At 43.1% G+C, this 15,981-nt stretch overlaps 1 protein-coding gene and 1 long non-coding RNA gene across 5 annotated transcripts in view; one reads left to right on the forward strand and one right to left on the reverse strand.

The window, feature by feature from the left end:
* LOC128774706 (uncharacterized) overlaps positions 1-15,981 on the forward strand; it is a 54,927-nt gene that overhangs the window by 2,584 nt on the left and 36,362 nt on the right. For 2 of the 3 annotated variants that reach the window (XR_008419110.1, XR_008419111.1), the window contains exon 2: positions 4,076-4,136. The exons of the other annotated variant lie outside the window; for it this stretch is intronic. This is a non-coding gene — a long non-coding RNA (uncharacterized LOC128774706). The remainder of the gene's footprint in view (positions 1-4,075; positions 4,137-15,981) is intronic. 3 annotated transcript variants of the gene reach the window in all.
* LOC109251230 (myosin-16) overlaps positions 10,401-15,981 on the reverse strand; it is a 62,088-nt gene continuing 56,507 nt past the window's right edge. For both annotated transcript variants that reach the window (XM_019422622.2, XM_019422621.2), the window contains 3 exons: positions 15,283-15,483; positions 14,066-14,293; positions 10,401-10,799 (listed from right to left, as the gene is read on the reverse strand). In XM_019422622.2, the coding sequence (XP_019278167.1) occupies positions 14,093-14,293; positions 15,283-15,483 (402 nt within the window). In that variant the 3' untranslated portion in view covers positions 10,401-10,799; positions 14,066-14,092. The remainder of the gene's footprint in view (positions 10,800-14,065; positions 14,294-15,282; positions 15,484-15,981) is intronic.

Raw genomic sequence — 15,981 nt, forward strand, 5'->3', positions numbered from 1 at the left:
AATACACTTATAAGACAAACACACAAGCAAACTTATGAATACCAGGTATGGTTTTCCTAATTTCACTAGCCTGTAAATCTGGAGGCCAAGGCCACTTCTTAACGCATTTTGCTTCTAATGCTTTTTCCATGTTGTTATGCAAACTTAGATTATTTTAATAGAAAGATAGTATGATAGAGTACTTAAGAGAATTCATTGACTTTGGAAATAAATAGGACTGGGTTCAAACTCTGCAGCTTATCATCCATATGACTTTGGGCAAGTCAACTTCTCCCAGTTTATCTGTCAAATGAGGATAGTAGTTTCCACCACTTAGGGTTGTCCTTAGGATTAAAATAAAGAACGCATACAAAATGCCTGTCAGTTCAGGGTGCCTGAGTGGCTCAGTTGGTTAAGCGTCTGATGCTTGGTTTCTGTTCTGGTCATGATTTCACAGTTTTGTGAGTTTGAGCCCTGCGTACAGCTCTCTGCTGTCAGCGTAGAGCCTGCTTCAGATCCTCTGTGTCCCGTCCCCCCCCCGCCCCTCCCCTGCTCACACTCTCTCTCAAAAATAAATAAACATTTTAAAAATGCTTATCAGTTCTTGGCTTATTAAAAGCACTCAATAAATTGTGGCAGTTATTGTTTGAACATATTGTACCAAGTTGATTCTCACAAGGTATTATTTCCCAATTGTTTTCTTCCAGTCTGTGGCTTCTCTTCATTTATTATCTTAATTAATATCTTTCAAAGAACAGAAGTTCTTAGTTTTGAGGAAGTCCATTTATCTGGTGTCATGTCTAAGAAATATGTGCCTAATCGAAGGTTATATAGATTTTCTCCTATGTTTTTAATAGAAGTTTTACACATTGATTTTAGAGTGTTAAACTAAACACGCATGGTTGGGATAAGTCCTACTTAGTTCTTTCTAAAAAAAAATTTTTTTTTAATTTAATGTTTTTGACAGAGAGACAGAGCATGAGTAGGGGAGGGGCAGAGAGAGAGGGAGACACAATCTGAAGCAGGCTCCAGGCTCTGAGCCATCAGCCCAGAGCCCGACATGGGGCTCAAACCCACCAGCTGCGAGATCATGACCTGAGCTGAAGCTGGACGCTCAACCGACTGAGCCACCCGGACATCCCAGTCCTACTTACTCTTGGTGTATTATTATTTTTATATGTTACTGCATTCAGTTGCTAAAATTTTCTTAACAATTTAGCAATTTAAAGAGCGTCTGGCTTGCTCAGTTGGTAGTGCTTGTGACTCTTGCTCTTGGGATCTTGAGTTAGAGCCCCATGTTGGGGGTGGAGATTACATACAAAAAAAAAAAAATTAAAAAAATTAAATCTTTAGAGGCTATAAGCAACTTTCTCAAAGCCATACTATTAAAAGTAACAGCAAAGTATGGGGAGCCTGGATGGCTCAGTTGGTTGAACATCCAACTCTTGATTTCAGCTCAGGTCATGATCCCAAAGTTGTGGGATCAAGCCCCACTTGGGGCTCCGTTACTGAGTGTGAGCCTGCTTGGGATTCTCTCTCTCACTAAAATGAAATAAAAATTTTAAAAAGTAATAGCAAAGTCAAAACAATTGCTTAAAATATTTAGCAATTAAGATCTTGGCTTATGAAGGATATTGTTTTGCAGTTTACTTTTCTTGTAATCTTTTTTTCTGGTTATTAGAGTAATTCTGGCTTCATAAAATGGGCTTAGAAGTACTCTTTGTCTTAAATTTTTGGAAAGAGTTTGTGTACAATTGGCATTTCTTAATTTCTAAACTTGGGAGTTTTATATTTTTGTTATTGATTTCTGTCTTAATTGCATAATTTCTAGCTTAATTACTCATTTGTTGTTGCTTGCTTATTCTTTTGATTACTAAGAAAGGTGGGTTAATATCTCTCAAGTGATCGTGGGGTTGTCTATTTCTACTGTCTGTTATTTTTTCTTTGTATACTTTGAAGCTATATCATAGGTGCCTCCATGTTATAGAATTGTTATGTGTTATGAATTGGACATTTTATCATTATGAAATATTCCTTTTTTTTTTTCAAGTAAGCTCTACACCTAATGTGGGGTTTGAACTCACAACCCTGAGATGAAGAGTCCCATGGACTACCAAGTGAGCCAGCCAAGTGACTTGAAATATTCCTTTCTAATAATGCTTTTGCTCTCAACATTTACTTTTCTGATATTAATATAGCCATATTAATATAGCCAGTTTTTTGAGGGGGTTAGGGTTTGCCTAGTATATCTTTTTTTTCCTCTTTTTACTTATAAGTATTCTCTTACCTTATGTTTTTAGATGTGTTGCTCATAAACAACATATAGTTGCAATTTATTATTATAGTATATTTATCTTTTAACTGAAATATCTATCCATTTACACTTAAAGTAATTGCTGATATATTTGAGTTTAACTCAACCATCTTGTTATGTGCTTTTTGTCTTGCCTATTCTGTTTTTTTTTCCTCTTTCTTGCCTTCTCTTGGATTGTTTTTTATTACTCCATTTTCTTTTTTTAAATTTTTTAATGTTTTATTTATTCTTGAGAGACAGAGACAGAGTGCGGGAGGGGAGAGGCAGAGAGAGAGGGAGGCAGAATCTGAAGTAGGCTCCGGGCTGTCAACACAGAGCCCGATGTGACCTGAGCCAAAATCAAGAGTCGGATGCTGGACGCTTAACCAACTGAGCCACCCAGGCGCCCCTTTCTGGGATCACCTTAATCTAATTTTAGGATTTGAGAATTTTCTGGGTCATCCAGATGACTCAAAGATGGACTTCAGTCTCTGGGGAAAATGTTCATCTTCTAATTCATCCTTACTCCTATTGTCCCATCCCAAAGCACAGATGTGATGGCTAATTTTGCCAACTTGACTGAGCCACAGGATGCCCAGATATTTGGTCAAATATTGTTGTGGGTGTTTCTGTGAGGATCTTTTTGGATGGCATTGACCTTTAGACTGGTAGACTGACTAAAGCAGATTGTCTTCCATAATATGGGTGGGCATCATCCAATAATAGCATCTGTTTACTACTCAATAGAACAAAAGGCTGACCTCTCCCAAGTAAGAGAGAATTCCTGCCCCCTGACAGCCTTTGAACTGGAACATTGGCTCTTTCTGGTTGTACAGCAGCTTTTGGCCTTCAGACTGGAACAAGAATATCCACTCTGCAGATTTTTTGCTTGCTAGTCTCCATAATCATATAAGCCAATTCCTTTTATAAAGTCTTTTTATGTCTGTCTACCTGTATAACCGTGTATCTATTTCTATATCTACAAGTCTTTTTTCCCCCTTTCTTCCTGTCTTTTTTCATTTATTTTATTTTATTATTATTATTATTTTTACATTTATTTATTTTTTGAGAGACAGAGAGAGACAGAGCACAAGTGGGGGGGGGGGGGTGGTGCAGAGAGAGAAAGAGACACAAAATCCGAAGCAGGCTCCAGGCTCCGACCTGTCAGCACAAGAGTCCGACGTGGGGCTCGAACCCATAAACTGTGAGATCATGACCTGAGCTGAAGTCAGATGCTTAACCGACTGAGCCACCCAGGCGCCCCATGTCTTTCTTTCATTTTTAAGTTTATTTATTTATTTTGAGAGAGAGAGAGAGAGGCAGAGAGAGAGGAGAGACAGAGGATCCCAAGCAGGCTCCGTGCTGCCAGTGCAGAGCCCCATGTGGGCCTCTACCTCATGAATCGCAAGATCATAACTTGATTTTGATCAAGTCAGATGCTTAACCAACTGAGCCTCCCAGGTGCCCCTGTATTTCTGTCTTTCTTTCTGTCTTTCTCCTATTGGTTTTGTGTCTCTGGAGAACCCTCTCCAATATAATAGATGTTTACCAGGACCTTTGTCCTTGGAGGGTCCTGGACTCCATCTTTTGTCTCTGTAGTATGATAGACTATTAAAAGTACTGCTTGGGCTCTCAGCCAACTGGTTTGGAATCAACAAATAGTCCTTGGGGTAAAGCAGTCCTAAAATACTAGGCTCACTCTCTGATGTTCTCTCTTCTTTTGGATATTGACTTGTATTGACTACCTGATTAGCTCTCTCTTATCTCTGAGCAGATGTTTTGTATATTCTTCCACCTTTCTAGTGCTCATTAGCGGGAGAGTTGTCTGTCACCCTAGTCCTCCATTACCAGAATCATTTGGTAAGTAATTATTTTTAAGAATTGCTCTATTTTTAGGGCGCCTGAGTGGCTCAGTTGGTTGAACATCTGACTGCAGCTCAGGTCATGATCTCGCAGTTGGTGAGTTCGAGCCCTGCATAGGGCTCGCTGCTGTCAGCCTGTCAGCTCAGCCTGTCAGCTGCTGTCAGCTCAGAACCCACTTTGGATCTTCTGCCCCCCTCTCTTTCTGCCCCTTCCCCATTTATGTTTTCTCTCTCTTTCTCAAAACCTAAATAAAACATTAAAAATTAAAAAAAATTGCTCTATTTTGTTTTGCTAACTTCTATTGCATTTGTATCTTTGTTTTATTATTAAAATTTTTTTAATGTTTATTTTTGAGATAGAGACAGACCACAGGTGGGGGAGGGGCAGAAAGAGAGGGAGACAGGGGATTTGAAGCAGGCTCTGCACTGACAGCACACCCCCTGACACAGGGCTTGAACCCATGAACCGTGAAATCATGACCTGAGCCAAAGTCCGTTGCTTAACCGACTGAGCCACCCAGGCGCCCCTAATTATGTATCTTTAACACATTATCACATTGTTATTTGCTTTGCAATACATGTTTGTTGCAGGTTAAAGGGAATATTTAATTGTCATCTGATATAGTGCATATCATTGCATACTACTGGCAAATGTAGTCACTATGGAGTGTTTATTAAGTGTTAAATAATTAGGTAGTGATACATATAAACATATAAAATGTTTATATTATGTGGAAATGTTTGGAGAATTGTTTTATGGGTGTTTAAGAGGGTTTTAGTGATATTTAGAGAAACTGTTTGGAGTTTTTGGGCAGACAATGCATGCATTCTTTTCTCACTTGAAATCTAATATAGTCTCCTTTGATCTTAGAATCATTTTCAGAAATGGATTAACTTGGGATGACTGTAGTTCAGTTGTAGTATATAGCATACCTTTGCTTTTCTGTGCTCATATCCCAGATATATTTGTGGGTGTCTTATTTTGTCAAACTCCCAAATGAAGGTGGTGAAAAGTTGAGTAATTCCACACCTGGAGGGAAACTAACCAACACAAAGAGTGTCTCTCCAGGAACAAATTTAAAGTGGTGGAGAATTGCAAATCTGATAAATATTTTTGTAAGAGGACTGAATGAAATAGCTGGTTTGCTTATGAGTATAACTGTTCTTGTTTGGTTCCTACCTCTCGGCCTGAACTTCAACTACTGATGAATTCAAGTTTCTGCCTCCCTCTGCACACACTTCCTAAGTGATCTCCGTAGGCTCGCAGCTTCAACTACCATACAGAGGGAGCTGACTTCTGATAGTTCTGACAACCACTGAGTTTCTCCATCTGATGTCCTTCAGCTCCCATTCCAATTCAAAATATATAAAACCTGTTATTTCTCGTCCCCTCCCCACCTCAGATTCTATTCTCCTCTCTACCTCTCGCTTCAAGGTGTCATGATCTACCACAGATTGATTACTGGTTCTCAGGCAGTTAGTTACCAAGTCATGTCACATCAATCACATCTGTATTTCTTACCCCCTCCCCCGAAAAGCTTTCAAACCTACAGAAAGATTGCAATAATAGTATAATTAATATCAATATACCTGTTTACTTAGATTCACCAAATGTCAGCATTTTGTTACATTTGCTTTCTCTCTCATATAATAACAGTGGTTATTATTTGTTGAATCATTTGTAAGTCACAGGCATCATGACTCTTCAGGAGCCCTAAACACTTCAGTATTTATCTTGAAGAACAAGGGCCTTGTCTTACGTAACTATAATACAACAATCACATTCAGGATATTTAATATAAATTTAATATTATTATTTAGTATCAAAATAATTGGCACGTTAATTATAAAACTTGAATTATATAATACATAATTTTAAGTTTGTTATAAGTTTGTATTCAAATTTCACCAATAATGTCCTTTCTAGCAATTTTTTTTTAAGATTTTTTTTTAATTAAGTAATCTCTGTACCCAACATGGGGCTCAAACATGCAACCCCGAGATCAAGAGTCACATGCTCCACTCACTGAACCAGCCAGGCATGCCTGAATTTCTTTTTCTTCATGCCAGAGGAAATCCAAGATCATTTGTTGTATTTAATTGTCATATTTCTGTAGTCTAATATGAAATAGCTCCTTAGCCTTTTTTTTTTTTTTTTTGGCCTTTCACAACATTGATCAATCTTGAAAAGTCCACACCAATTATTTTATCAAATATTCCTCAATTGGGGTGGACACCACCTTAATCAAGTAATCAAACTTAACATCACAAACAGTGACACAAACTGACATCATGTATTTTCTGGTGTGATGCAGTGGGTGGGACACAACTTTGCTTGTTAGTAGTCCTTGCCCACAATGCATAATCTGAATTGAATTATGACAAACTTCTCTTGCTCTCCAAATAAAGTCCATACTCCGTAACAAGTTGTCAAGGTCTCCCATGCTCTGTCACCTTCATCTCTCACCATGTCCTTTGTGCAGCCGACACTGTGGCTCTCTACACATCACCTTTACTCTCTTGGCATCTCTACTTTTGTGCAGGTAGTTCTCAGAGAAGCCAGGCCCTTCCCTAGTCCGGGGAACGAGCCACAATTGGTCCATGCCTTACGTGGCAGCCCCATTGCCGCTTGCTGCTAATTGGCTTAGGGATGGGCGTGTGACCCATTTCTGCCAATGGACTCAAGAAGTTTCCTAGGGACCTTCTGGGAACAGATAAGGTCCCTGATAAAAAGGATGATGACGAAGTCTTTCTTTTTTTCCTGTCTTAAACATAGTTGTGGGAAGATAAGATGGTTAGAGCTGTGGCAACTGTCTTAATAGACCTGAGAGTAAAGTAGTGTGGAAAGGTGGAGACCTAATTCCAAAACCGTCTGGGACTGCAGGGGTTGGTGTGTAAGATCATTAAATGTCTCTATTGCTTGTGCCACTGTTGCTCATGTGCTGCTGTCTGCCACCAAGCGCACTCTCAGCTGGTCCTCCCCACACCCACCTTCCGTTCCCACATGCTGTACCTCCCCTTTATGTTTAATTCCTGCTCATCCTTAGACTTCAGCAAAGACATGATTTCTTCTAGAATGCCTTCCTTTATCTTCCAAGACTGGGCTGAGCGTGTGTCCTGTACCTAACCCCACAGTAGCCTTTCTAATTGCTAAACTCTCATAATACACTTTTCCCCGTGGTCTAAATGTCTGGTTACTATTTTGCTGCCTATACTTAAACTTTTTTTTCAATGTATGTAGAGAAAAGTTTTATGGAATCAGTGCTTCAAAGCTGCAAGGTACAGTTTTCAGTAGTCTAAGCCAGGGTTCAGGAAGTAGAGGGAAGAATTGTCCCTTATAATAGCCAGCAGGTTTCCTTCCAGTCTTGCAATTTTACTGTAACTCAGGGTTGGCCTTTTCACAATAGATCTCCAGGTCCAGTTCCTGGTAGCTTATGAGTAGAAGGGTCAAGGGGCCTTTGTGATGATTTTGTGATTTCTGGAAGCACCCAAAGATGTGTTCCTTGGGAAGACCCAGACATGCTGGTTTCCCTACAGGGACTCAGGATTGGTTCACAAGTGAGAGGAGGGGGAAGATAATTGGCGTTTTTAAACGTACCTGGGATTTGTTTTAATGGGATATGATAAGACATACAGATACGGAAATGATCGTCATGAGGGAAGTTTCTATACTCACAGACCCATCCCTAGAAGCAGGAGCATTGGCATGTCATGCCCCTTGGGGCCATGTGGGGAAGCACCAGGGTAGGCCAGGAGGGAATGCATGCACACGAGTCTTTATTGTGGTTTCATGGGCAGGAATGGGTGAGGTGAGGTGAGCAGGTTTAGGATTGGCTAGCTTGAATAATTTCATTAGGTTCTGGAACATAGGAGCTGTTCCTAGTTGTTTGGTATCTGGCCCTGGGATGATTAGGACAGAGGAATATTGCCTCCTAGAACATAAGAGCTAGATGGAGGAGGCAGTTTGGAGTATGGGCTCTGGATTGGTTAGTCTATATGAAAGTCGTTTGCTATCTGTAAGAATTATCTAGCCCTGGGAGAGGCAGTGTCTCCTTGGTCAGAGAGGCCACAGATGGCATAGTATCAAAAATACAGAAAATAAGGGGCTCCTGGGTGGCTCAGTTGGTTGAGCAGCCGACACTTGATTTCAGCTCAGGTCATGATTCCAGGGTCGTGGACTGAGCCTCACATCAGTCCGCACTGAGCATGGAGTTAATATAATCAGCGATACAAAATTTAACAGCCTTGAAAGCTAGTCCAAAACATTTAGCAAACCCATTTGAATAGTTGTTGCTCCATTTACTCTGCAGTACCTGGTGCCAGTGCCCTGATTTTGGTCATCGTGGATACTAATTTAATGTTATTATTTTGCAAAGCCATAGATTATATCCTTTTAGGCTTTTGCGCCATTCTGAAATTACATGTCCTTGGGCAAAAACAGCATGTATGTCTAAGTGAAGTCCATTCTCTCATAAATACTGGGTCTAAAAGCTTCCCTCACCCCACTCAACAAAGGATGTTTAGCTCTGTCATTAACTGAATGGTCTTGGGCAAGTCACTGAGCCCGTCTACGTCTACATCTATTTCCTCTGCCTCCCCTCCCCTTCCCCCAGCAAAGTGAGGAGCTGCTCTGGAATTCTCCAAATGTGGGGAGACCATGAGTAGACCATCCACCAGGAAACAATGATAAGTTCTTAAAATTCCATGGAATTCCCCTTGCATTTGTCCAGCAAGAGGCTTGTTGCTATAAGCTGCTGGACTGGTAGGCCAGGCCTAGCCTCCCTTGGGAGATTGAGTGTTAAGTCCTAAAGAATGCTAGAAGAAACGTGGCAAGTGTCTAAGTGTTATGCATAATAGGCTCTGTGCCAGGTTATCTTGTTTAAACTTCACATTCCTAAGAGGCAGATACTGTTATTATCCCTCATTTAGTAGCTGAGAAAACAGGAGGTGAGATAGGTTAAGTTGCCCATGGTCTCACTGCATGAGAAAGAAAGAAAGTGGAACTCATATTTATCTGACTTCAAAGTATAAGAATTAGACTTAGTTTATGTAATTACAGAGGTGAAGAGTAGATCAAAATGAAGGCAGAATACAGGGAGACATTTTGGTTCAATATTATTTTGAACCATGAATGTCGGTCAAAACTGCAACGGGCTGCCTTTTTTTCTCACTGGAAGGGTTCAGGTACAAGTTGGGTTACCATTTTTTCAGGGATGTTATAGAGGGGAATCTCCAATTGGCTAAGAGTTGGACTAGACACCCTCGGAATATCCCTTTGAACCCTAAAATTCTGATATGTGTAATTCTAAGATTTTATGATTTGTTGTCTCCCAGAAAATTCACACATAGCCATTGGAGACCCCACCACCAGAGGGCAGTGTCTCCATGTTTGATCCACTTGCACAGAAGGAACTGAGTGGTTCCCTCTGGAGCTGTCTAGAGAAAGCCAGCACTGAAATGGACCAATGTGAAGAGAGAGAGGGAGTCACACACGGAATATTAACATCCCTTCCTTTACCAGCTGAATAATGATTTCCGTAGGCCAGGGGACTGGAGAGAGGTCAGAGTGGTGAAAGTCAAGGGAAGACACCATTTCCAGAGAGTTGGAGAGAGGTGCCTTCTGAGGGCTGTGCACTGGCAGGGAGCCCTCCTGGTGCCGTCTCTTCCAATCCTGCATTCCAAAGACTAGGAAAGTGAGGGGAGGAACAGGGTCGAGGATGTTAAAAGGTGACAGTGGAAACCCTCTCACACTTGAGAACGTTGAAGGACCCAGGTATATTCAGCCTGGAGAAGAGAAATCTTGAAGGGACTGTGGGAACTGTCTTCCTCTGAGGTTGTTATGCAGGGTCTTAGGTATCAAAACCAGTGTTAAAAAAAAAAAAAAAAAAAAGATACTACTAGGGGGCAGGTCTCAGCTTGATTTAAGGAAGAACTTAAATCTTGATTTAAGGAAGAACTTGCCCATGTCTGAACATCCTGGGAGATGCCTAGGTAGAGCATGTGGGGGCCTTGTGGGTCATCAGCCTGGATGGATCTTAACATCCCTTCAGGGATTCTGTAGCTTTCTCGGCTTTACGAGACCTAGTTAGTCTTCATATGTCAGAACACCTTTTCACCAAGACTGCATAGTTTTCATGGTTTCCAATAGAAGTAAGCCTGTGAGTTAGGATATAGGGATAAAACAGAATTCTGACATACTGAAAAATTGCCTTTGGGTTTGGAAGCCTTAGAAAAATAAAATTTCTTCACTTACAAACAATCCCTAGTCTATTTTTCATGTTTCTTTTATTTAAACTGCATTGGGACAGGGCATTACAATTGTCCACATGAGGAATTATTTCAAGAAACAGCCAGGTCACACAGACAGTTACATATTCCGTCTTTGACATGAACATGTAGGATCTCAACTAAAACAGACCCACTGTTACTGTTATCCAAGTGCTTGCACATCTTGATACAGTCTCAGAGAAGCCACACTAATTTTAGTTCCTCTGATGCCTGGGTATTTACATCCCCAAACCCTTTCCCCCCACAGCTATCTTTATTCTGTAGCACCTCTTTCTGGCTTATACTTTCCTTTGCATAGTAAACATTCTCAGGATACCCAGTTTCCTGTTTTCATGTATTTTCCCTCTCGGTGGTCTGCTGTTGAGATCTGTATCACCCTGAAAGAAAAAAGAGAGAGAGGTTGAGAAAATCCTTGTGGACCAGAGCCAGGAGTTCTGACATCTCTGCCTCCTTCTTAATAGAAAGACAGTGTCCCCAGGATGCTTCCTTCCTCATAATGGACACCATCATTGGGTCATAGCTGGTTCATTCCGCCTGAGGTTGTGAAGGTTTAGACATCTTTGGGCTTGAGGTGCCCAACTGGGCCTGGACTCCATACAGGCCATCGAGAAGGCTGGAGTGCCATCCCCTGGGACAGAGTGCCCACCATGAGCCTGCCTGTGGTGTCTCATGAGGGGCCAGCAGGCTTGTTTTGCCATTGTGATATGTCTTCCCAAGAAGGAAAAGCTACTGCTCATCACATCCCACACGTGGATTTCAAAAATTAGCAAGATTTCCTTATGGAGATTATGGAACACTCGTACCCAACGGGGCCCTTCACAGCCTCGCACATGGCAGTGCTTCTAGCTTCATCTCTCACCCCATTTCTCTCCCCTCTTCCTGAGCTCCTCTTCTCTAGCTATGCTGTTCCCTTGTATGAATCCAGCTTCTGCACTGTTGGCCTATGAATTCCATCTGGAAATCTCTTCTTTCCTTCTCTATCTGGTGAGCAATCAATTTTACTTATTCTTTTTAATTTCCATTAAACATTTTGTTCTTTCTCATTTATTTTAATTAATACCAGAAACTAATACTTTTATAAAATACATTGATCATGCACTTGATGTCATACCAGTATCAATTGTTATAAAAATTTCTAAAAGCTTCCTCTCAGTTTCTGTACTTTTGTTGTCTTGGGCAGGTGACAAACAGGGACCACTCGTGGAGTGGCACCGCCTTAGGCTTTTCTACGGGTCACATCCTCCGTGAAGGTGCTCCACCCAGCCACCTCAGGTTAAACCAGTCACTCCTCCCCTGTGATCCTCCCCGGTGAGATGCAAACACAGCATCACAGAACATTTGCTCACAGCCCTGTGGTGATGTGTGCTTCTTCCTCTCCACCAGATTCCGAGCTCTGCCAGGGAGGGTGTCCTTTCTTATTGATTATTCATCTCTGTGTCTCAGAGTCCAGACCTAGGCCCTGTTCAGACCCTGGTCAGTATTTGTGCCACTGAATATAAAGCCACTTTGGAAAACTAAACTCTTGTGGGGTCTTGGCTCAGTGTTGACTCATGTACTGGTTTGCTTATGACATCTCAGGGCTACGGATGGCATATCTAGCCCTGTGACCAGCTAGGGGAGATGGGCTAAAAGAGTCTCATCACCTCTGAGTGCTTATTGGCAGGACTGTGGCCTCATGGTGTGGAGACAGAGCAGTTGGACCAGGACCAGCAAGCCCCAGCAATTAACAGTCCCCAGGCCAGGGCAGAGAATCTGTTTTACAAGATGGCTAATACTGGAGACTAAGACTTTGCAGGTGGAAGGACTCTAATACCTCCTGAGTCTGGGTGGTGAGTAGTAACCCCCACCAAGTGAGAGTTCAACAGAAGGGACCCCTTTTGGGTTTTTGCCCTGAAAGGAGATGGCTATACATTAATTGTAGGACTCGTCCAGAGGCAAGCCTCTGGTTTCCTTAACTTCCTGAGCTAACCATTATTTAAGAATTAGAGAATTAAGAAAAATATTTTTTCCTATCTTTTGTTCCCTCCCTAAGCGCATGGTAAGAAAAGGCTCAGCTTGAATTCAGAGGCCAATGGGGTTATCACTTTTGGCTAAAACCCAAACTGACCCAGTACTGAGAGAGAGCTGTGAGTGAGTGGGGAACCTTACCCTCACTGGGGGGCTGATTCACCCACATGTTTGAACACAAGGCCAGAAGAAAATTCCCATAATCCATGGGGGTTGAACCATCGATACACAGAAACTTCAGTCCCCTTCCCTCCTGACCTAAACCAGGTCCTTGATCTTGAGTTGTCCTGGTTAATCCTAAACAGAGGGCAGCCTTATCAATCTCCAGAGTAATTAAAATAAAAGACAGTTTGCCTTTCCATAGCATAGGGCTCGTATGACCATGAGCAGGTCACTGAACTTCTCTGAACTCATTTTCCTCACCTGACAAATGGAGATATTTATATATCTCCTTATCATAGGGTAAATAAGATAGTGAAAACTACTACCATGTGCCTGGTTCTGATAAAAGGAGGAGAAACATCTGTTCCATAGCTCTGTGTTTCTGTAAGGGGAGATTTCTGCTACAGTGTTGGTTTTAGCATACGTGATCATACATGTGATTACTGTAGGGGTGATTAAACCACAGACACTGGACCCACCTCTGTAGCTTCTGACTCAGTAAATCTGAAGTGAAGCATAAGAATTTGCATTTCTAGCAACTTCTCAGGTGATGCTGATATTGCTACTGGTCAAAAGGACCACGTTTTGGGGGAACCACTGCTCTAGAATAATGTTCTTTGCCTCTCTCCTCATCTTTCCCTTGCTCCTCTCATGGAGGAGAAATGATTTATTCTGTGTTTGGAAGACGGGGTCAACATGTACCCCATCTGGCCTCTCCTTTTGGATCTGCCTGTAGGGTTGATGAATCCTGGTCATCTGTCTCCTTGGAGTAAGGGTTGGTCTTTATGGAGCAGGGCTGTGGTTGATCAGTTCTGCAGGTACCTTTAATTCTGGGGTAAAACACAAGGATGCCCAGGTTGGACACCCATTAAATTCTCAATCTAGAATTGTAACATAGTAAAACTTGCGTTTTGACTTTTATATATTTGCCTCCTATACTTTTTTTTCCCTTGGTTGATTCTGAATTAAAGAAAACGAGAAAGGACTACTTTACGTTGTTCCCCTGGGGGACAATAATAATTATTACTTCCTTAATATTAGAAACCTAAATTCAACCAGTATTGATGAAATCCTCAGGAATAATGATATTGTGGGGATGTGAAAGATGAACACATACTGCCCGTAGGCTTGCAAATGTCCCTGTGGTTCTCCACTGAAACAAGCATTGGCACCTGTCTGCCAGGCCTAGTGTCAAGTGGCATTAGACATTATCTCCAAGGAGCTTCCACCCAGACAGAGGAGTGTCATGACCGCTGGCACCTGTATCACAGGTGGAGCTCACACGCTCGAGGGCTTTGAGAATCCAGAGAGGGAGAGGGACGTGTTGCAGCTGAAGGGACAGGGGAGGTTTGGAGTTGGCACTGCATGAGGCCAGGGCCTGGCAGACAGGAAAGCAGAGAAGTCGGAAGGAGCAAAGCGGGAGCAGGGAAGGTAAGCTTGGAGCACGGGCATCGAGAGTGGAGTCCATACCTACCGGCCGTGGGCTGGAACATGGAGAATCTCACTCTTCAGAAAGGGTTTTGGAGGAGCCTGTCTTGGACACCTGGATGATCTCCACGGAGGTGATGCCCTTGCCGGCCACGCGGTGTCTGGTGCGCAGCTTGTTCAGGGCGGTCTCTGCCATGCCAGCCCGCTCCTCAGCGTCGTCCAGCTCATGCACCGTCTTTCTGTAGCGAGCCAAGGTCTGGTTGGCCTGGTCCTCCTGTGGCAAAAGCACGGTGGAAAATAGGGCGTAAACCTGGGCGTAAATCTGGTTAAATGTGCATCGTTATCGGTTGGTTCAACGTGGACACGCGAGAGTCCAGTCTTTCAGGACTTTTAGCTGATTCTTTTTTGGCTTTGACATCCATATTTCTAAATAAAATGTGCTGTGTTGATGCTTCTATAATTTGTAGTTTTAGCCATTAGCTACTGGTGCCCCACTATGAAAGGTGTGGATTTAGCATTTTTCCCCAGCCCCCACCACACAGCTCCCATCCCCTTATCTTCCCAGTAGAATCACAGTGCTATTTCGGTTAGAACCATATGAACTGTAAGCGTGATCTTTATCGAGCCATTTGGGAAAGGCGCTGGTTGTGTGGGTGGCTGATGGATTCAGCGTAGTAGCCCCAGAACTGGCAGCAAACAATGGCAGAGTCCAAGTTCTATGTCAAGGTGGGGGTGGGGGTGTGCTGGTGCCGGTAGGCAGACGTGTGGTATAGGGTTGAGGCTTGAAGCCATCATTTGCTAACCATTTGACTTTGATTTTAACATTTGCTAACATGACATAAATATCCCACTCTGGGCTTTGTCCTCACCTGTGAAACAGACTAAGAAGATCAGTGTTCCTGCCTTGTGTTCGGAGGATTAAAGAAGGGAAGGGTCTTGTGTTTAACGGTCTGAGCAGGAGAGAGAAGTTATCCTGGCAGAGGCCACCAGGGACAGTGGAAGCAGGACAAAGGCAGCAAAGACTTTCCCTGGTTTTAGATCACACCTTACAGGTGTTCTTGGGGGATATTTTCATTTTCTACATGTTCTTATCTCCAGTGTGTGGTGTCCAGTCCACCTATGAAGTGCCATGGACACGAAGCTCACAGGGGCCATCTTTTAGCAGGGCTCGATTCCTTTCCTGTGGTTAATGCCAACCAGGTGCTGAGACCTGGACTGGGGAGGGAGGGCACGTTAGGGACACAGGTTAGGGCGAGCACCCACCGCCTCTTCAATCTGCCGCTTGTAGATCTTCAGCTTGTTCTGCAGCTTCTCCACCAGCTCCTGCATGCGCTGGTTGGTCTTGTGGTCCTCCTCCGTCTGGAAGACCAGCTCTTTGAGGCGGCGCTCATTCTTCCGCAGCGTCTTCACTGTTTCCACGTGCTGTTTCTGCTCACCGTCCAGCTCTGTCTCTAGTTCCTTGATCTGAGGGAGGAAGAGAGGGACATGGCTGTGAGAACACAGGGTTTTGAACTTGCGAGCTCAGTGGCCTTGAGTGGGGGCATCATGGTGACAATGTCCATCCACCTCTTCCCCACAGGAGAGCAGGCAAACCCTGGACAGGAGGGTCACACAGGTTCTGCCCCTCATGGGTCTGCTGTGGTAGTCAGATGGGTCCCTTTCTCTGAGCCTCACATTTCCTTCTCTGGGAAGTGGGGGAGGGAGGGGCCTGACAGGGTCACCAAACCTCCTACGCCCCTCTAGCTCTGACACCCCATGGGTGAAGACCAAGGCTGGTTTTAAGGAAATTGTAAGGGAGGAACAGTGTTGGAAACAGAGACTAGGAACAGACAGAGGAAGAATCCTGGGAGCTCCCCTGCTTGGGGGCACAGTCTGGGGGAAAGGTGACAGGAGAAGGAAGAGGAGAGGAGACCTATGTACAAATAAATTACAGCTCTCCTCTCATTTTCCTTTCCCTTCCTA

Source organism: Panthera pardus, unplaced genomic scaffold, assembly GCF_024362965.1.
Source record: "Panthera pardus isolate Hobbes unplaced genomic scaffold, ASM2436296v1 HiC_scaffold_4, whole genome shotgun sequence".
In the NCBI taxonomy this organism is placed as follows: Eukaryota; Metazoa; Chordata; class Mammalia; order Carnivora; family Felidae; genus Panthera; species Panthera pardus.